General features: G+C 37.6%; 1 protein-coding gene across 1 annotated transcript; it reads right to left on the bottom strand.

Moving 5' to 3' along the window:
* Window positions 1-11,537: 11,537 nt before the first annotated feature.
* mrps27 (mitochondrial ribosomal protein S27) lies at window positions 11,538-18,491 on the bottom strand. Its single transcript, XM_005795050.3, has 11 exons — window positions 18,404-18,491; window positions 18,146-18,223; window positions 17,283-17,353; window positions 17,119-17,177; window positions 16,543-16,657; window positions 16,064-16,142; window positions 15,331-15,446; window positions 15,130-15,232; window positions 14,858-15,000; window positions 13,051-13,206; window positions 11,538-11,927 (listed from the first exon to the last, which is right to left on the bottom strand). The coding sequence occupies exons 1-11, from the start codon at window positions 18,489-18,491 to the stop codon at window positions 11,682-11,684; spliced, it is 1,254 nt and encodes a 417-aa protein (XP_005795107.3). The 3' UTR covers window positions 11,538-11,681.
* Window positions 18,492-23,226: the final 4,735 nt, after the last annotated feature.

The raw sequence follows: 23,226 nt of genomic DNA, 5'->3' as shown, positions 1-23,226 counted from the left end.
TTCCCGAGGAGTTCAGTCCCTCCCCTTCATTCAGTAAAACAGTTTGCTCTACAACTGGTAACGCAACCTGCGTCAGACGGACGTTAGGCGAACGTTGCTTGTGCGTCCAGTTGAAACACTATTGCATTTGTTGAGCGGACGTTAAAGGACCGCTAGGTGAACGTCCAACCAACGTCCGGTGAACGTTGTCTGCGGACATGTAGCGAAAGGTGGCGCTCTCCGTTGACGTTTGTGTTTCATTTTGAATTCCGGCAAATTTTGTTTGCAAACAAACATTCGCCGGGCTGTATTGATGCCATTAAAGACTACCGAGGTAAAAGTAATGATCAAAAAATACATTATTCTAATACATAAGACTAAAACATTAGAAAATGTAAGTAGAATAGAGCAATAATTGAATGAAATTGGACTAAAAATAAAAATAGTAATAAAAATAAACATATATATATATAAATCAAGGAAGACGTTAGCATTTTAAATCAACTAATGATTAGAAAAATACAATTATAGGATCAGAGACGTAGAAGACCCTAAAGGAGGAGCAGTATCCATCCATCCATCCATCCATCCATCCATCCATCCATCCATCCATCCATCCATCCATCCATCCATCCATCCATCCATCCATCCATCCATCCATCCATCCGGGTACACCCTGGACAGGTCGCCAGTCTGTCGCAGCGAGGAGCAGTAATGCAATATAATTTGACATAAGTAGTATTAATCAGGAATTAAAGGAAAAAAGTGTTTGAACATCTAATCTGATATCTTTACATTAGGCCAGACAGACAAAAAGTACAAAGTTATGTGGAAAGTTATTTATGTGAAAATATCAAAATTCTTAAAATCTCAATATGACAAATTACACCAGAAAAAAATCTTATATATATATATATATATATATATATATATATATATATATATATATATATATATATATATATATATATAAGTTTTACCTGAGGGCCTCAGGGAGGAACTGGAGAGGGCCTGGAAGGTGAAGACCACAGTGGTGCCAGTGGTCATCGGGGCCCTCGGGGCAGTCACCCCCAAACTGGACCAATGGCTACAACAGATCCCAGGAACAACATCAGACATCTCAGTCCAGAAATGTGCAGTCCTTGGCACAGCCAAGATACTGCGCAGAACCCTCAAGCTCCCAGGCCTCTGGTAGAGGACCAGAGTTCAGAGGATAAGAACCACCCGCGGTGGGTGAGAAGGGAATTTTTATATATATATATATTCAAGCCACAGTCAATATATACACTGCTCAAAAAAATAAAGGGAACACTCAAATAACACATCCTAGATCTGAATGAAAGAAATATTCTCATTGAATACTTTGTTCTGTACAAAGTTCCATTTGCACAACAGCAGGTGAAATTGATTGTCAATCAGTGTTGCTTCCTAAGTGGACAGTTTGATTTCACAGAAGTTTGATGTACTTGGAGTTATATTGTGTTGTTTAAGTGTTACCTTTATTTTTTTGAGCAGTATATTACTGTCTCAGCAGACAGAAGCTAAAATCAGAACAACAAATCAGAACATGTGGCGAAGGCTGCGGTGCACTTCAGAGATTTCTTCTGGATCTTTTCCACATTCTCTCTCTGAATCTGAACAGATCTGAATTCACCTGTAGCAAAGAAAGATACATTTAAAAAACTGCATGAATTCATTTAACTGAGGCATGTTTTGTGCATAAATTCTTCACTGTTGTGTATTTCAGTCCGAGACGGAGGGGCAAACTGTCGACAATATTTTTATGATAAATGCTTATCTTAACAACTAACTTCTAGACATTCTCCTTCATCACTGAACAAGAGCTTCTCCATAAATTCAGCTAAAAATGAAGAATTTGTCAGATGCCAAACCTTTATTGAAACAGTGACTGTTCAATCTTGCTCTGATCTCTTCACCACATTTTATGCAAACACCTTTTAAGCCTGTCTGGCACCCTGCTGACAAAACTGAGCTGCGTTGGTCACAGTATGTTTCTCTAAAAGGACATCGAGAACTCTGTATCAAGACATTAAATCCCAGTTAGCAGCAGGAAAAATAAACACAGTGTTCTTTAGAAAGACAGTAATAAGCTGGTGTCTCTGACATGATAATTATCATCATCAAAATGATTGTTACGGTTTGATTTGGACACTTGAAATTGAACTCTAGAAAGTACAAATTCATCCAACAGTAGCAATTAATTAGTTCATCAGTAAGAGGAGAGAAAGATTTTGTTCTTATATAGCTGAACTGGTACGTTTTAAAAATGAGCAATCAAACAATGTGCATGCAGATGGAAGCAAGAAATGGTTGAAACCAGATATTATGTACAAATAGATACTTAACCTTTTTTGTCTATTTTAAGTCAGTTTTAGTTTTTATAGCTGTTAATTGACTAAAATTATGAGACATTCATTTTAAATTAATTTCTGTTAATCCTCAATTATTTTGTGAATTTGCATTTTAAATTGGTGGACTTGGGTTAGATGCTAACTGGGTTCCTTCCACAATCTTCTCCTACTGGTTTGCAGGAATTTTGACCCATTCCTCCAGGCAAAAGTTGGAGGAATACCAGAGGAGGTTTTATATAGGCCACCTTAATAAGATACACATTTTCAGCTCTGCCCACGTATTTTTTCTGGGACAAATATCAGCGGTTTGTGAAAGCAGCTCCAAAACACTAATTTGGTGGGATAAGGTCCATGGAAGATCCACTTGTTTCCAAACTTCAAGTACCTGGCTGATGTCTCAAAGTGCTGCATCATTATTTTCACATCACGTTAATTCTTTATTATGTCATTTCCTTTGTAAAGTACATACACTAATCTCTGCAACAGCAAAAACACCTCCACAACATATTTCCACCACCTTGTTTCACAGGATGAGAGACGTAGAGGACCCTAAACGAGGGTCACTTACATGGCTTGTAGGATTCATCCTATTGCCTCCAGTGGTAATGATGGTCATTGGGGATAAACATTTCACCACGTCTCCAAAAATTAAGGACTTGAGGATATTTGCAAACTGTAATCTGGCTATTTATGTTGTTTTTCTAGTAATGGCTCCCTATTAGCACAACTTCCAATGTTGTTGCGTTCATGGCTTTTGGATTTTGTTGACCATTGTGGGCCGTAATTTGTCATTTACTAGTTGCTTTAACTTATAAAGTGGTAGTATGAGCTGTTCTTGCTAAAGTCAGATTATATTAATTTTTTATAGCTGCAACCGTGCTGCTGCACTTACAACAAATCTGCTAAGCTATGTCAAAAAAACGCGAGACTCGCCATTGGCTGTGACAGAACATTTCAAGGAACCAATGAGCTTGACTCCAGTTGCCCGATGTCATCCCACTATGCTGACCCTGCTCACATTAAAATCACACCTTCTTGTTTTCTTTGTTTTTACTTGCAGACATTAGCACGGAACCCAGAGAAGCCCTCATGGGCATTTCCAAGCCTTGAAAAAGTATATATATATTTTTTCCCACCTGACAGAGTGTAATTCGTAGCTGATTGTGTATAAGTGGCCTTAACAAGCCATGTTACATAAGACAGTGCGTCTATCATATAGAGGAATATTTCCTCCTGCTGTTTGTTACTGTATGTGTATGTCAAACCTCTGACCTTACAGAATGTACTGTAAGTAGATTTGAGAGATTAGACTTTCATATGAATGTGCATTTCCAGGATTTGTTTGTTGAAGTCAGATAACCTGCAGAGTTTATTTTCCACTGGAAATCAAAGTAATGACCACAAGCTTGGCTAAAAGAATCAATTTTCCTGCATACTTATTGTAATAAAAAACAATTGTACATGAGAGTGGGCCTTTTTTTATATAATTTAGCTTGTTTTCTTGCAGAACTTTGTGCTCTAAAGAAAGCAAAGGGAAAAAATACCCTCCGAACTCACAATTTGTACTACTGCTTTTATTCATCAGCCAAACAATTACGACAATGTGTTGTGGAAGTGATTTGTTGGACGCATGTATTTCTGTGCTCTAAATAACATGGAAAATAGCACATACTTCATTCTTGTTTTGGATTTCATCTTATTTATGACAAAACAATAGCAACCAACGTAGGAGGAAAAACTACATAAGGCCAGGTGTTTGAGACAATAAGGGAAGTTTCTTTATTTTTCAGATAAAAATGTCTTTCATTTTATATCAACCTATAAAGGTTTGCACAATGCTCTTTAAAAAAATCCTACATGAGGAGTAACAAAACCTCTCTTGACATGCACAGACAAATTTCCATCCCTTAGGAGTTGAAGGAAATTGTCTCCATTCCAAGTTTAAACTTGATAAATGGGAACATGGATGAGCTCTTTACACACCCACAAACAGCATTTCATAACTGAAATTAGTAAATTGGATCATTTTAAGTTGACAAGAAGTTGACATCATATGCAAGCTTTTTACACCATTTATGGTATAAAAAGCTAAGTTGTTACGCATCATTTTCAACATTTTGTCTCCATCAGATTCATATACCTGCATATATTCATGTATAAATCAGATTGGACAACTCTAAAAATCAGGTGTCAAACTTCAGTCCTCCAGGTAAGGCATCCTGCAACTTTTAAATGTGTCAACACATTTGAGTCACGTAATTGGATCATTAGAACTAGACTGCTTTAAAGTTTATCTCCGTCGCATTTGTCTAATCATCCTTGACGTTTGCAAAACAGCAAGTGCATATCTTAAAGCTTTTTGTACAAACAGCAAAACTCCATAGTTAGTTTATCTCTCAAAAGTAAATATCTAATTCAGTGAACATGTTAGTGCCATCAGAATGACTAGTTCTTCTTTTATTGTCTACGGATTAGACAGTCAAATTGCTTTGTCATGTTGTCAATATAACAATGTGCTCTTGAGGGTTATATAAACTATGAGAAAAGTTTTAATGGCAATCATTGTCAGATGTAATTGTGGGAGACCAATTACAAGATTTACATTTACGCTTTTGATGTTTATGCTGTAATTTGTTGAGAGACCATGTCATTGCAAAGGAAAGGACAGCCCTGCAGAGCGAAAGAGAAACAAAACAAAAACAAACAATAAAAGAATAATTGGGAACATAAGACAAACTCTTGAAGAAAAACATGCAGAGCTGTAGAAGCAGTGCAGAATTTAAGGAGCTCCTGCCACTGAATATTTTTTAGGAAGTCTGGAGAGCTATTGCTCAAAATGAAGGAAAACAGGCTCTGGAAGCAGAAAATGAAAGTCTTCATATCTTTGTTCTGACATGACCTCCCACCACAACCTCCACCAGCTCAGCCTTAACTGGATGAACATGTTTAACTCCTTTCTTCACCTCTTCTAATGTTATCAGCTATATTCTACTCTGCCATTTCATTTTTCCAGTCAGCACCAATTAAAAGGTTTTAATTCAACTGCTGCATGAAAATAAAAACAATTGGCAAAATGTACAGCTTATCTGCAAGAACTCAAGGAAAAACATAATACAGCACTGATTTCTTAAAAATAATTATATTATTCATTTATTTATTATTGTGTACAAAAGTCCTTCTTTAGTTTTTCTTTGAAAACTTTTCAAAGTCCCTTTAATAAATTATTCTATAGCTTTCTGGCTACATGTACCATTATTGGTGGCAGTTTATTTGACTTTATTTGAAGACTGTCATAAACATGACAAAACATCTATCATGAACATGAAGCAGTTGCAAAGTTGACACTTTTAGTGCAAAGTTGCAAGAATGTGTCATTATTTTCCAAATGACACTTAAGGACAAGTGTTATAAACATTCATGAAGACTCCTTCATGTTCATACCAGACTTGCTTTTCATTAAACCAACATTTAAATGTTTTCTATTAGTCTGATGTGATATTCTAATATTAAATGCTGTGTTTTGTTTAGCTGTAAGCAAAAAATCACCATAGTTAAGTGAAATAATGGCTTGAAAACATCAGTGTGTTTGTAATTAATCTATAAAATGTGTTTCACATAAATGGATACATTTTTCAATAATATTTTAATTTACTGAGTGTGACTGTTTCTATATAAATGAGCTTCTTTGTCAGACCAACCATTTCCAGTCCGTCTCACCATGAGTCGAAGTGCATTGGGCAGCTGTCCTTGGGGACAGTTTTCCTCCACCTCGCTTTAAATATAAAGTTTGGATAGAGTTGGGATGTGTTTATGCTCCGGTCTGGATGATTTATAGATAACATCCGTGTGCAATGTCTCTCAACATAACAAAGTTTCAGTGCACAGGATCAGATGTAAACTGTTTGAACTGGCACTGGTTTGCCAGCAAGAAAACAGAAACCGAATGTTTTCTCACAATTTTAAGACTATATATACATTTGTTTAGACTCTCAGCAAAGTTTTTCAACTTAATTGGACTCTCCTAATTGGACACTTAATTGGATTATTATGTATTCATTTTATGTGTTTATTTTATATTTAGTCATACAATATCACACTTATATTTGTATAAATGTTATATTGTGTATGGTTATGTTTGTATGTACCAATATTTAACACTTTGGATGGAGTAGCTTTCGGGACATAAGCAATTTTCCTTTGGGCATCAATAAAGTATATTCTAATCTATTGTACAGTCTTGTGCATGTTATATATTTATTTATGTTTGAGGAGAATGATATATCTCTAAAGCAGTGTGACTCATATGTCAACAATATAAAGATCACAGACTTGCAGGAAGTTCTCCTAAAATTATAGCAAACTCAAACAAGATTCATTAGGAAACACTGGGAGTCTTGTTAAGTTTCAGAGTTATGGATGTAATGATTAGCTGGGAAAGTAACCCGAAGCCCCGAACTGTTAACGTTTAAATAGTTATATTATTGTAGTTTCTTATTAATATAACAGAAACTGTGTCTTGTTACTGATGATGCATAAATTGAGGAAATTGTGCAGACCATCAAACCAAAACAAATGACTAACAAAGCCTCTAATCAGCTCATTTATGTTCCAACCACAGGCTTTCTGAATGGCTTTCCGCTCTGTCAGAAAATAGTCATGCCCTTCATTTGTTTCTGCGTTTTGTCACATTACAGCTATAATGTGTCATTTAGAGTTCAAATAATGGTTCTTTAGTACTAAGGAAAAACGTCAGGAGAAAATGTGAGAAGTGAAATAGTTTTTGCATAGATTATTAATCTTAATATCAGATCATTGTTGCTGTAAGAGGAAAAACATGGCGGTACTAAAAGTGGAAATCAGACATGTTGCATCTGAATCACAATCAGGCAACCTAAAAGCAGCAGCAGCAGCAGCAACATCAGAAGACTAGGACACCAAGGTCTATTCCCTCAGGTTGAAAAACAACCTGCTGACTTTGCTAAAAATAGAACATGATTGTATTTAAATGCGTTTTCAGAGGATTAGAGTCTCTGTTCTCTACTACTTCATGTAAGGATAAGACCAAATCCTGGAGTGGTCAAAAGCTCCATTTAGACTTTTAAAATCACTGCAGAATACTGTTCATTGTAAAAATATATTAATAAAACAACTAACTATGTGCATTCCTAGTTAAACCCCAACATGTGTATATAGTTAAAGGGGTAGTTCAGATTTCTGATCATAACAGAAACTTCTCCTCTTAGAAAAAACAAAGTTATAATTTTAAGATGACAAGACTGAAAACTCACATATTTGTCTCAATTGGGTTAAGTACAAAAAAAAAATGTGTCTGACAAACTAAACTAAAATTATAAAACTGTAGGAATGCTTACTGCATTTTTCAGGAAATCACCTAAACTTTAATCTGCTGAACGTTTTCACATTTTCACATTAAAAGACTTTTAAAGCATAAATTGTCTGCAAAACGTGATTTTCAGAGAATGACGACCTTTCAATTAATCCCCCAGCTAAACACATCAAGACCGCTACAGTTTAATTCTCAATAAGAAAACCATCGGCAAAGGTTATGCTTATTAGCTGACGGTGGAACAACAGGCGAATGGATCAGACAGCTCATAAATCTAATTTAATATTACCTACATGCTTCTCTGTAATTTATTACTTCACCATGTGAACAATTTACCAGCATCAAACCAGATAAACAGTCAAGTGTAGCCTCCAAACAAATGGCTAAATTAAACATTTGGTTTCACTCATCTCGTCAAAATGTGGCACGTGAAGCACAGTGGGTGAGAAATGAAAGTTTCTCAGATATTTTTTCTCGAGATAAAATGTGCGGGGGCAGAAAAAAAGAGCAACTTTACAGGCAGCATTTTGTTATCTGCTTTAATAAACAGGATAAAGTTGCATTTGGTCTAATAACAGAGATAAAAGTCAGAGCTATTAATCAAAAACAGGACTTGAATTCTTTCGACTCAACTGTAAAGTTATCAAAAAAGATTGCAGATATGTTTTTTATTAACATATTAAGACGACAGCCTCAAAAAGATAAAAAAAAAAAAACCTTTGGTGTGTGGTTAAAAATAAGCAAAAAGAGGAAATACTGTTGAATTTTTGGGTGAACATCCTGTTCAGTAATAACACAAACTAAGCCTCAAAGATAAAAACGGGAATGTGCTGACTTCCTTCTACGTTTCCAAAAGTTAAAGTGTCCTGATTCCACAAAAAGGGTTTCCTGGTAGAGATAAAGTGTTTGTACAGTAGGAGGTGTTCTGTTGCCTGATGGCATCTAATGCGTTTTCTATTTGAGATTCTGTTATATTGACACGTCTCAACCAACATCCTCATCCCATCCATCAAAACACACAGACGGCTCTCCTAAAACGCTGTGCGCATCAGTGCCAGTAATGTGAATGTCAAACTTCCCGATGCCTCTCTCGTTTGCCTGCAGCTCAGGTGATGGTTAAACACCCACTGAGACACGAGCGGCTGATGTAAAACCTCACGCAGATGGAAAAATACTCCAGAGAAGCAGAAGCAGAAAGTAGGATGTAGGAGGATTTATTTTAAAGGGAACAGACAGATTTTATTGGATAGTTGGAGTATTAACCTCCCATTTTATATATAAGGTCAGCCGATCAGCTGCTCTGCAGTGTACAAAAGAGAAAGATAAGCATCAGTGGAAACCAGACTGGAAGAACCCAAGTTAGACATAATTCTTATCTCTCACTAATCTAATCTATTTGCACAGCCTCTGACACCACTTGAACTGCTAATCTTTATTTTTGGTGTTAGTTTATTTTTATTGTATGATTGCTCTTACCCCTGCTTTATGTCTAATTTTAGACTTTTAGTTCATTTTACCATCTTTTCTATGATGTATGGGATTTTGGTGCTGACTGGAAGCCTAGAAGATGAAAATTAAAATTTGGCTGGAAGATTAGAGAAAAAGTTTATAGTTACTCTTCATTGTGCAGCTTTCAACTGATCAATTATGCAATATTTCATTACTCAAACATCAAAATATTTTTGCAGCATTAATATCATTTCATCTGCGACTTTGTCTATAAAGCGAAAGTGCTCCCCTGTAGAAATGGAGAGTTGCAAATGATTTAATTATATTATTTTTGGTCAAAGTTTTGTTTTCTGCTTTGCTCATATGACTTTCTTACAGGCTTTTCTTTTAATCATCATTTAACATTTCAAATCTTAGATCGCATTTTTATTTGCAGCACAGAACAGAAAAAAATCACACCAACATTGATGTTCATTCTAATCAGAATCATGTGTTTGCTTAAAGAATAATAGTTCATAAATACCTACAATTCAATTTTTATTTAATGAAGTGGGAAGCCATTTAAATCAAGTCTGCTGTTTTCTCATACAAAATTCAGATTTCTAATCCACAGAGTAAGACTAGAATATCTCCAGGATCTCCATAAACATTCAAACAGGACACCAGAAAATGTTTAAACATTTTAATTTCAATGTGAAGGTAACCACTAGCACTCACAAAACAGGTTTCTGGCATTTGCTTTCTTGGCCATCCAATCACAGTGGGTGCCCAAAAAAGGATGTTTGTTTACAATCTGTCAAGTTTCCATACAGGAATAAAATGTTTCTGTACCTCCACCAACAGCATCTGCCTGGAAACTTCTAACTGCTGAACTCTTAACTGGACTGCACTTAAAATCTGGTCTCCACTTTATACCTTGCACATGTACAGAGCTAAATAACTTCTATTCTACTGTCAGTCCTGCACTTTATATTTTATATTTATATTTTATACTGTATTTTATTTTATTCTGGAGTAACCTCACAACATTGAAAGCTCAAAACATTGTCCTGAGCCGTATGCAACGAAATTTCATTCTGTATTCACCCTGTGCATGCAAAATGACAATAAAGTCAGTCTAAGTCTCTAATGTTTCCTTATTGACACTAGAAATGTCCTTATAGACAGTCAATAAGGAACACTGTGGGTGTTTCCTTATTGACAGGAAACACCTGTTAATCCTCCCATATTAGCTATGTGGCTAAATTCAACGTGGCACAGAACCCTGTGGGTAAATTTTGGTGAACAGAGACACGAAGCGTCATGCTCAAAAACTAACTAGATACATAGAGGATCTAAAGCCTGTATGTCCGCATTATAAACCCAAATATCTGCAGCTCGCTCTTTTATCTCTTGCAAAAATGATGGCCGGATGTTGTAAATGTTCAATTATGTGATAAAACTAGCACCTGAAAGAAATCACAAAAAATAGCTATATAATCAAACGCACAAAAATCTCCTGGTTCATTTATGTCACTTCTGTTCACTCTACTCAGTAAATTGGTTCTTCTCAGTCGTCCAACAGCAACCATGTCCTTGCTTGTAGAAATGACATCAGTGTGCTCTGAATTTAAAATCAAATTACTCCAGATCAGATGTGAGATTTTTGTAGTGACTGCAGCCAGGCAAGTAAAAGCAACTAAAACACCTTCATGTTTTAATACCTACAGGTTGCCTCAACAAGAACCTAGCAACGAGGAAATGTTTCTCACAAACATATTAAAGATTCATTGAATCACAATAGCTCTTGTCTCAGTATTTTGCGCCTCTCATTCATCCAGGACTGCATACCACCCAGCTCTTTCCCAACATCATGCTCTGAATACTGAATAGAGGCAACATAATGTGGAATGAACACATTGTGTGCACCACGTCATTTTCTTCTCCTGAAATCTATTATCTCCTAACAGAGTCCAAACATCTAAGTTTGGCCGGTTCTGTTTGTGCATTAGCTGAAGCTGCACGCTAATGTTGCCTTGTTAAATCCAGAACAATTTTCTGTCTTTTCCAGGAGAGATCGCAATCTAAATTGTGGGAATCAATGTTTTTCTTTGTATGAAAAAAAAAACAAAAAAAACGTTTACTGGTTACAAGTGCATTCCTTTCCAGGCAAAGAATTTTTGGTTTTCTTGAGATAAAAAAAAATTTAAAAAAAATCAACCAATTCTCCACAAATACCACTTTTAAACTCCTCTGTGAGAAAACCTCCATACAGAGGAAAAAAAACAGAAAGGGACAACAGAGACAGATGCAGAAAGAAGAGGAAAAGTGGAAAAGAGAGGGGGCTTAATGGATCAAGATTGGCATCCTACCTTTAGTTTACATTCAGTTACCAAACAGGCACACTGTGCTGTGACAAAGTCAAACCAAATTTATTTTAAAATTCATAAACAACTCATATATACACAAGAGTAACATGTAGATGGTAGTATTATTGTATGGTTGACATTAAATCCCAAAGTGAGGACATAATTTTATTTAATATGCATAGTCTCTTAAGCTTGAGCTGCAGCCTGGGCGGCTAATCGCTCTCGTTTCTCCTGCTCAGCTTTCTCTCTCTGTTCCTTCTCCCTCTGGATCAGGAGCCTCTTCTCAGCCTCCCAGGCCTTCAGCCGGCTCTGGTACTGCTCTATGTCTGGTTTTTCTGCAGAGGCCAGGTTCTGCTGGGCCATTGTGGCCACTAAAGCTTGGAAAGAGGCGGGGTCCACTTTACCCTGAGACTCTAGCTGACTGCTCAGCTCCTGGAGAGGAAAACAATGGTTAGAATAGTAGCTTAATGCCAGATCAGCAAAACAATGGGTTTGCCATGGCAACAGATTGATTAAACTCTCTTTAAAGAAAAAGATAATAAATGTTAACATTTTCCAAACTATATTGCAAGAAAAGTTATCTTGGGTTGAGTAGAAAGTATCAAAATTAGATTTAATAGCTACTCTAAAAGTCCTGCAACTTTTAGGTGCGTCTCCGCTTCAACACACCTGAGTCAAATAATGATTGTTAGCAGAACGGGACAGCCTGACTGCGTCCTGGGGAGGCGATTCAGCCGTTGCTTCAAGTGTGCCGAAGTATCTAAAAGCTGAAGGCGCCGCCCTAGGAGGACTGGATTTGAGATTTCCTGTCACAGACTGTATGACTATTTCAGATTTCATCTGTGTTTCTCAATTAGAGGAGCCATTAAACAGAAACTTTATTCTAAAAATAGAAATTACTCCTGAAGTTGTGCTTTTGTGTTTCTGTCCCTTCTACTGAAACCCTCAGGTATTTGCTGTACATTACCGCTCATATAGAGTAATGTTCTGCTGGATGTTTCTTCCAGTTAAGTATTTGTACAAAAAATATGCTGATCACCACATCAGATTTTCCTTCCTCTTCATAATCAGGCATTACTTTATGTCAAAACCTTGCTGAAGTGCAGTAAAATATAAAATACTTCTGGAAGTTACTGGAAGCTGAAAGAAAGCTGCAACTTGTTTGCCTCGTCACTGTTTGATCTCATCAGTTTTGCATCCAGGACGTTTGGAAGATTACATCTTAGGTTGGTTTGGGAACGCCTCAGTCTCCCAAGATGATTTGGCAGGAATAACTGGGGAAGGAGAGGTCTGAGGATTTCTCTTACAGCTGTAAGTACTTGTGAAAACAATTCTCCAAAGCAGACCAACATCAGAAAAGCTTATGATTCTAATTTTATGTAAATGCTTTGCAAAAAACAACAAAAATAAGTCCTCACAAAGGGCCGCTGTGCAAGAAAATCTGAGTCACAAACATAGACATAACAGGAAACGGAGTTTGCTGGCCTGCACTCTGCGAGGAAGGCTCATGTAAATTCGGCAACAGCGACAAACAAACGCAGCACAAAACACCCACCTTGAATCTGCTGACATAATGAGGAAGATTAGCCTTCTCAGCTTCATCGTCTTCATCTACGGCTTCCTCCTTACTTTCCTCTCCGTCGGACTCCTCGTCTCCAGAACTGTCCGACGCAGAGGACAGCTCCTGCAGCACGTCGCTCACACAGTCAAGCTAAAAAAGTTAATACGTCTTTAAATGTTTTATCATGTCCTAAAACTGCTAGACTTGAAATAAAAAATGTCTATCTAAATAAATCCTTTTTTGAGAATGACATTTCTAAACTGGACAGACACGCGATGACGCAAAAAGGCTAAGGATTACTCATCAGCCGGCTTCTTAATCTTAGAGAAAGGCTAAGTTAGTGTGGCCTGAGGAAGCGGTCAGCAGAACGGGAGCTGCAGCACGTCCTCCCCGTCTCGCTGCATTATCTTCTCAGTCAACATTACTGCCGTGCCACCGTCACACACCTTCTGTTTGGTTACTGTTCCAGTGATTCTTTGACACCCTCTGCACTCTGGGCTCTTTTAAAAATCTCATTAAACACAGACAAAGCCAGATTATTGAACTGGGCAGCGCCGGCCAGAATAGAAGCAGCACAACCAGCCGTGCAGACGTGAATAAATAATATGACAGCTTGTGGCTTTGACCTCAGCAGGAGAAACCTGTCTGGGGATAAACAGCAGGCTGTCTGCTCTGTGTAACAAAGTGCTGAAGTGGTTTTAATCGCTTGGATTTAAACCAGTAACTCTGAAATATGGGTGGTATCAACATCCCAAAAGACAGATAAGGTGGCAGAAGTTATTTTTTTATGTTTTTGTTTCTCTGCCTTTATGTTCTTTGTTTGAAGAATTAATAGACTGCTGAGATTAAATAAATCTAGATTTTTGATGTTAATCTGTGCCAAGCAACTTATTTTAAATCAGGCTGCAGGCATTTTCTTTAAACTCCTGAGAGTTTAATCATCTTTGATCATTTGAATTTAAATTTTCAACTTAGGATCTTTTATCTGTAACATATAGTAGGACTAATAGAAATAACACATTTCTATTAGTTTTTCTATTTCTTTTTACTTAATTAAATCAATAACAGGTGGACCTTAATTTGATTAGTTCTAAATTCTAGACATTACCAGATCCCGTTGGTTCTTCCATGTAATCCCAGTAATAATTTTAGTGTTAAATACATTTAAATTTAGATTGGCATTTATATGTCCGAGTATAGCTCAACATGATTTTAAGCTCTAAAAATATTTTCAGTCTCTCATAGTTCTGGTAACTTGGCTCAGAAAACTCTCCAACTATCACATCCTGAAATCCCTGTGTGTCTTTCTGCGTTCACACAGTTTTCTGGTTCCAGTTATTAAAACAAAACATCTACTCTAATGGACCATCTTGTTGATCTCGTTGATGCTTAACGTCAACTTACCGACTCGGTAGAATAGTCGTCTTGTATTGGTGTATAAATGTGTGTGCGTTTGTGGGCGTGACTGGGTGAATGTGACTCTAGTGGAAAGTGGTTTGATTGGTCAAAATGATAAAGGGCTGTATAAGTTCAGTCCATTTACCATTTATCCTCAGGCTGCAAAATGAGCAACAATCATCACGCCTCCACTACCATGCTTAGCAGGGAAGTGACATTTTTAATTTCTGTATTTTTATAAATGAGGGCTGAATTTTCTCCTACTTCTTGACTTTGCTCAAATTAAGGAGGTTAAAATATAAGACAAAGTTAATCGTCTTAGCAGGAAGTTTGTTTCTTTTTTGATGCTCTTCATGGAAACATTTTCGCAACAAAATAAATGTGTGAATTTCTAAATACTTACTGTGTCTTTAGACAACTTTATGTCACCAGATGCTGCAGAAACTCTCTCCATTACAGCCAGCGCTCGTCCCAGATACCCTCTCACCCACGACAGAGGCATTCCTTTAAATACGCCGTGTATGCCCTTTAACATCTCCACCTTGCCTGGATGGGGAGGAAAAGGAAAAGTAAGTCAGACAAGCTCATAATGAAAGAGTTATTCATAAACCAATCACAGCACCAATGAAGAACTGAAGGCAGAAGAGAGAAAAAAAAAAACAGTCAAATACACACCAAGGAGAGCATTGCCAAGCAGCTGTGCACTAAAGCCGACAGTGTTGTCTTGCTTTAGACCACAGATGAGGAGCGACGCCCCCAAAGCTCGCTCCTCTGACACCTGAGCACAAATATGAAGAACAAGACATTTTAAATGTTTATCACCTTTAATATCAAACCAAACATGCTGGAAATATTACAAGTCGAGTCGTCACACACAGAGAGTTGAGGTTTGGTTGCAAGAAAACTTCCTAGAGCATTCAGAGACAGGATCTGTGTGGAGGGAAGGTCAAAGGCCTCTTGGAGCATCAACTCTTCCACCACAGAGCATGCACCTGCACAAAGCAGACAAAAATGGCAATTTTATTTACTTTTCCGTATGAAAGAGTTTTCCTGGTGAAACTCAGAACGTTTGCTTTTCTCTGTGTCTTTATAAGAGATTACCACTTAGATGGAAATGAGTTTGGTCAATGAAGCCGGTTTTATAATAATACTGTACAAACGCTCAATTTACTTTTTAAAAATGTGTATTCTACTTCTTTTAAACACAGTTAGGAAATCAGCCATATATGGGGTTTATGGGCTGGCAAATGAAAACTGGCTGAATTAACATTAAATTTAATTCCAACTTTAAAATCTGTAAACATAACATAAAGAGTGAGAATGGTTCATGTAGAAAATCACAAAATGCATTCATTAAAGTAAATACAGAGCTCCACATCTGAGTAGAAGTTTTTAAAATTGTGTAACAAGCAATCAAGGATATGGAGGGAAAAGTCTTCACAATGAAGTATTGTGTGCAGTCTGTCGTTACCACTCATGGGAACCGTCCATGTATTTGAATCTACCAGCTATAAAGCAAATCCTAAAACTGATCACAGCCTATTTTTTTTAAAAGCACACCTAAAAATGACTAATAATCTTAAAATTGGTTGCATTTTAAGAGCCTTACTTTTAAAGTCTCCATCCTTAATGTAGGAATCCAGCAGGAGGTTAAAGGTGAAGTCATCTGGAAATATTCCATACTGGGTCTGCATACATATTTAGAAAACATTAATAGAACATATAAACGTTTAAAGTGTTGTTGCATTGACTTTAAGACAAGTCACCCGACATGCTTAAGTAAAAAGTAATTTATCTTTAATGAGCAACAATGGCTATGTAATGAGAGTATAATAAACGTGAATTAAAAACATATGTTTAACACAAACAAAGATGTGACAAAGGTTGCAGGTCATGTTAACCCAACACAACAGCTCATTCATACACAAAATATGTGCTGGACTGTAAAAGGTCAAACAACCAGAATTACATGCATCTGGTTTACTCAGATTACATCTGACTACCATGAGCATCACTGACACTCAAAATATTCTCATGAACATTCATCAGTACAGTTTTCCACAGGCTTTTGCATAATCCTGTTTGCACCTTGTTTTTGAGAGTGTGCAGGGCTTTATCTCTGGCTCCGTATTTCAGACACTGTCTGATCCAGGTGTGAACAGTCCAATCTCGCAAGTACCAACAATTTGGACTGTGGCGAAACCTTGGGAAATGGAAAAACAAAAAATATAAATAAACACACACGTACAAAAAAACGAGGCAGAAATAGTAACGAGTCAGATTCAGCAACTTTTGATCATCAGCTATGACACCAAGCAGAGATAAAGTTACTAAGAAACATTTACAAATTTTCAAAAGTAGGAAAGCAGTTTTATTTCCCACCCTATATTGAAAGTAAATGTTCCCTGAGCAAGACTGTGATTGGCAAACATGCTAAATTGAGTAATCACATGAATGGGAGCAAATTCCAGAGGAAGGAGTAAACAGGAAAGGTCTGGAGATGCCCTGAACAAAGAGGACCATGTGACTGAGTATAAACCAAACAGACAAGCTAAACAGACGATTCAATCCAAGAAAAACACAGAAGTTGGTACCATAAAAAAACAAAAACAAGGAAGCAGCAGATATACGATGAAGCAGGAGAAGGAAAACAGTTTCTCATACTTGTACAGGTAGTACTCTGCCTGATCAACTTCCTCTCTAGACGATATGTTGTCAACAAACTAGAACAGAGAAAAGATAGATAATGAGCATCTTGTGTTACCATAAAAATAAACAGCACAATTTGAGGGGAATTGTTCGTTTAGATGCAATTAGATGCAGCTCACCCGTGAGATGGTCAGAGAGCTGACCGGCAAGTTTCGGTCGTACGTTCTGTCCATTAGGTTGGCCAGCAAAGCTGTGAAGTAATGAGCATAAAAAAATATGACATGATTGATGATCTAAAACGTATTTGGCTTCATTATCAGGTGTGGTGGTAAAGTGTGAAAAATCTAAAAGACAAATTGATTGACTTAATTTTTTTTTATTCTTATTCTTAAACACAACTCAGAGAGCTGGGGAAACAAATAGGTCAGTGTTTTTGCTGGTCAAAAACACTGATCCCTGATTCAGCACACCTAATCTCAATTGATGGCTGATTAACAGACTTTTAATTAGCAGACTTCTGGTCATCTGATTGACTACAGTTCAGAAGCAGAGAATCGACATAAACATGCAGGGCAGTGTGGTTTGATAGACACTAGATTAGGTTATCAATACACCACTGGGCTGCAGTGCCACCCGGTGTCCACTGAATGTCATTGCAATAATGGCATTTGTTATTTCAAAGGCTGTTTGGACATACAACTATTTCGATTGCTGCATAGCTACTAGAGATAAAGAATTTTTATTTTCATATTTTTATTAATCTGTACACGTTTGGTTTTGCATAGACAGAACCTTAGATGTTTTTGCAGAGAGATAGTCGTTTAAAATAAAGAGCAAGCATGCAATAGTCCTCCTACTTATCCTGCGTGGGAGACCAAACGGTCTCTCACACATATTTACATAAAAAGCCACAATTTTGGGTGTTTTCAGAGCAACAGAGTGCCTCTCTATATGAAATAGCTGACAGCTAAAATCCTGTAATACTCATGCGAGCCGAGATTTCAGGTCAACTCTTAAATGAGCTGAAATGTGTGAACTTTACCCAGGTTCTGGGGGTCCTTCTCGCTTTCCTCCCACAGCTTGGTGTCCGTGTAAGCTGCTGATAGCAACCATCGTCTCGCTATGAAGGCATATTCACCAGATTAAACACATGTTAGCAAAAATAACGGTGACATTCAGCTTCTTCTGCTTAAATTCGTCATACGTGGCTCCAAAATATTAAGTAAAACATATTAAATACAGACAAAAACATTCTTAAGATTATGCACTTTAATTGCGTCAGAAAACAAACAACGTTTACCTGTAAAAGAAGGCGATAAAGCTTTAACTTTGACGGCTGCAGTTACACACCGCTTCAACACGGAGGCCGCCATTTTGGACCGTACCATTTTCAGCCGAGGCAGAGGGAGAGTTGATATGTCCGACAAGGATCATACCAAAGTAGGTGCTAGTTTATAAAAAAAACTAAATTCGTAAATAATTCAACAGGCTAATGCAATAATATTTCATTAGATTTTCATTAAAGCATAACTTCTGAATCATTAAATTATTTTCTAATGTTTTTTTTTTAATTAAAACCAAAAATATTCCTAATTTACAAGCGAATCGTCATTTGTTCACCATTTTGAAGCATTTTAATGAAAAATAAGTTTAATCAATTAATTGTTCTTTTTTATTTTTGATAAAGCACTTTCACTGCTAGAGTGAAGTTTTTAATTTGAGTTGACGAGAAAACTGTTTAATACGAAAGAGGATTAGGGCCACCGAAAAATAAAATAATTCTGAGATTAAAGTAAGAATTCTGACTTTCTGACTCAGAATTCTTTGTTTTCTCGGTGGCCCTAATCCTCTTCCGTAGTTTAAACTGTTAAAGAAAACACAGAAAATTGTCTGTAGAGGGCGATCTTTGTATGTAGGGAGAACTATAGCATGTCAGCTGGCATTCTGCCCAGAGCCTTTCTGCAACTATTTTATTTAAAATATTGCAAGCCTGGTTGTTAGTTACTCTTTATCAGGCTTGTAATTTCAAAAATTTCTCTAAATGACTAAAAGCTGCAACTGTGCAAAAAATTGAGTGCAGCAAAATGCTCCTTTAAACAGTATGTCCTGTGCATATCTGTGTTGCTGACCTATCACCTGTTATTGAGCCAATGTTTTTGATCTCCATAAATAACCCAGCAGGAAAGCCTTTAACTATTATTACAGTAAACCCACTGGCTGTGGGTCAAACATGGTGACAGGTTGAGACTGGGGTGTGGACGGTTTTAATAAACAAAACATGGAAGATATTTTAGCATCATCTGGATTTCTCGCTGATGAGCAAAACAGGAAGCTTGTACCTGAAATGCACTCTGGAAATGCACTCTGTCAGAGCTCACCATGTTCTTAGAGATATAGAGCTACATGGGCCGACGATTAAGCTCAAATCTTAGAAATGTTTTGTTTTGTTTATTTCAGTGAAAACCTGCTTCAGACTTGTTTTCTTTCGTCCATCACCCAGAAACCTCCCTATTTACCTATGTGTTCCAGTAAACAGAAAAATTCAGAAGTATTTATTTTCAATACCTCTCTCTGCTTCCTTTTTTCACACCACATACATGGTGCAGAATGGCATGAGTGCATTTAGGTGAGGAAAAGGCAACGTGACTTAAAAAGTGCATTGTTTGACACGTGCCGGTACACAATGGCACCCGACAGATTGCAGTAGCTGGCATGTCGGTGTGTGGCTTTGTGTTTTCTTGAAGCTTAGCTCAGCTTCAATAATATGCAAAGCTACTGGTTTCTATAATAACACCTGCCGCTCAGGTGGACTGGCTTTCAGTAGAATGAAACAAGTAAGGCACAAAAACACTGTACTGCAGTCTACAAACGACTCTAATAACATTTACTGAAGCAGGATAATATCAGACAGAAACCAGTTATGTATAATCACATGTAATGCACTAAATATATATCTATAGAAGGTAAGAAGTTGGCAAAGTTGTTAAAGGGGCTGTATTATGTATTTTCCAGGCACATTGTACCGTTTTATAGCACAATCAAGTAACTATGTTATCCTTGAGTTGTCATAAAATGCTATATACATCCAACATGATGTAAAATAAATTTCACTTCACAATTCAACACTTGTGTCTCTTTAAGAAGCTCCTGCTCTTGCCAACATTCTGCCTTCAGCATGTCATCACAGCAACGTTTCTCAGTAAAGCCTTTAAAATTGCTCTTATGAGTGTTGCACTGAGACAGCAGATGCAGTTCCACCAGGTGTTTACTAATTGCTGCTGCCGCTAGTCTAGAGGAGCTGAGTGGGGGAAGGAAGCTCTGTGAGGCGGAAGCTCGACTGGGGACTGCAGCTCTGAGGAGGAGCTCTGTGGAAAAGGTGGGGCTTGGTGAGAGCCAGCATTTATCCACCCCAATGGCTGACACGCAATATTTAAGAGATTTTTCAAACAGGCATAAAAGAATCAAGGCAACACTCCATGTCTGTTTTTGATGAGGGAATTACAATATAACATGATGTAAAGCTCAAAAAAGTCAAATTTACTTAATAGTGTCCCTTTAATTTTGAATAGCTCACTTCTCTCCAGTTCTCCACATTTATCTAAGCTCAAAACAACTTGAAAGGTGAGCTGGGGTTCACCCTGCAAAACAACTGGTAGGAAATTTGCCACTAAACTATCCATACTAGTTCAATTTCCTGTTTGTTCAGTTATAGTTTTCTAGAATATTCTACAATGTTCAACTCTCTTTCACAAATCTGTAATAGCATAGTTGATTCCTGGTGCCACACCTCATCGTGACACCTCACTCATATAGTTCATTCCTGCCCACTGGTTCAGTGTTTTGGCAGGTTTCCTGCAACAGCATGCTTAAAGTACTATCTGGAAACATGAACCTCTCACCCCGTATTGCTATATTCAGCCTCCCAGAGGACTTTAAAGAATTTTCCTCTGATCACCTAGCTGTCATTTCTTTCTCTTTTCTGTCGGCTAGGTGACACACATTGCTCCTCTGGCAGTCTGTTTTTGCTCCCTCTGGATCTAGATGACTTAGGGATACAAAGACTTTTCTTCAGCTCAAGAAAATACTCAATTAGAGGTAGTAGTAGTAGTAGTAGTAGGAACTTTTACAAAAAGTGACAATTCATAAATGTTTTAACTCATCATGCTTAGATATGAGGGTTTCCCCCAAACACCCACACATATTTTTTGTTAGCCTTTTTATCTTTATGTATTTCTTTTAATTATTTAGGTTTTATATCCATGTCACCTGCTGGTTTGGGTCCACTGTGTTTTTTGAAGTCCACAGGCAATGCAGCCGCCTACCGGGAAATTCTAGAGCACTTCATGTTTCCTTCTGCTGACAAGCTGTACGGAGATGCTGATTTTATTTTCCCAGCAGGACTTGGCACCTGCTCACACTGCCAAAGGTACTAAAAGCTGGTTCAGTGACCATGTGTTCCTGTTATTGATGGGCCAGCAAACTCCCCTGACCTTTAACCCTTATGGCCTGTTGTCAAGAGGAAGATGAGAGACACCAGACCCAAAGAGGCAGGTGTTGACCTGAAGGCCAACATTACAAGCTGATCGCCTCCATGCCATACCGCAATGATGCAGTAATTCATCCAAGAGGATGGTGCCTATCTCCAGTCTATTGTCCAGTCTGTTGCAGGGCAACAGAGACAGACAGGACAAACACCCATGCACACACACACTCACACCTAGAGAGACCAATTAACCTGACAGTCATGTTTTTGGACTGTGGGAAGAAGCCGGAGTATCCGGAGAGAACCCACGCATGCATGGGAATCGAACCTTGCTGTAAGGCAACAGTGCTACCAACTGTGCCACTGTGCAGCCCCCTTTAGGTCATAATCATCAAAATTGCAAAAAATGAAAGCTGGAAATATTTCACTGTAATGAATTCTTATAAAATGACTGTTTCACTTTCTGAGATGGCTGGTAAGATATACTGCACATTTACACGACATCCAAATTGTTTGTGATGATCATAGGTGGGTAGTGTTCAAAAAGGTTATTTAAGTAACACTAGTGCTACATCAGTATACTTTTGCTGAAGTGAAAGTATAAAGTTGCCATCTAAAAAAATTACTCAAGTTAAAACCTCTTTTTCTATCTGTTCTACAGAATCTCTCCACTTTGATGGAGTATGTACTTTTTCTGAGGAAAAACCCCTACCTGCAGTGCATTTCTGCATATTCTTTGACTTCTCATTCTCTCCTAAGTTTCAGTTCATGAAAAAGCATCATACTGACGGCATCACCGTGTAAAAATCTACCTTTCATCAAACCTCCAAGCTGGAACTGGTTACACACACACACACACACACACACACACACACACACACACACACACACACACACACACACACACACACACACACGAGACAATGAGATTCCTTTGAGAGGAGCTGACTGCTGACGACAGATATGCACCGTTTGTGGTTTTTTTTTTTTTTTCTCGAAGCAAGGGGCTGGGATTGAAAAGTGTAGGTGAGGAAAGGAAAGAGGAGGAGGATGTGAGAACTTCCTCAAACTGTTTGCAGTTTCGCCCGCTGGGACACGGTGGTCGTGGCTGGACAGAAATGGAGAAGCTGCTGTTCTGCATTTCACCTAACAAGAAATGACTGCATTTACCTGAACTGGCACGATCGGGAGGTGGAAACGAGTGATGTGAAACAACACAAACACTAAGTTGCATTTATTGCTTTCTAATGCAGGAAGGTGTGTGTGAGTTGTTCTGCACAGTCAGGTATTAATTAGAGTGGAAACTGTTGTTCAGGCATCAGCCTTTAGCAAAGTAGTATTTTTATTTTAGTAGATTCTTCTGCAATGAGGAGTAACAATGCTTTACTCTGAGTCGCACAGACACAAAGCTTTTGTCTGGGACACCCACTGTGTCCGTCACTGTTTGATCACAACCTAAAAGACAGAAGGGGATAGGTGTTTTCTCTTCCTCTTCCTCTGCTTTGAAAGAGAAGCAGAGGGAGCAATGCAAGCTTTTTGAAACTTGCAGCAACCATCTAATGTTTGGTGAAGTCAGACAGGATGAAAACCTAATGCTATCTTTAAAATTACTTCAAAAAAACAAACAAAAAAAAACAGAA

The sequence above is a fragment of the Xiphophorus maculatus genome, chromosome 12, assembly GCF_002775205.1.
Source record: "Xiphophorus maculatus strain JP 163 A chromosome 12, X_maculatus-5.0-male, whole genome shotgun sequence".
Classification (NCBI taxonomy): domain Eukaryota; kingdom Metazoa; phylum Chordata; class Actinopteri; order Cyprinodontiformes; family Poeciliidae; genus Xiphophorus; species Xiphophorus maculatus.
Note: the sequence above shows the minus strand (reverse complement) of the source record. Positions and strands in the feature narration are given on the sequence as shown.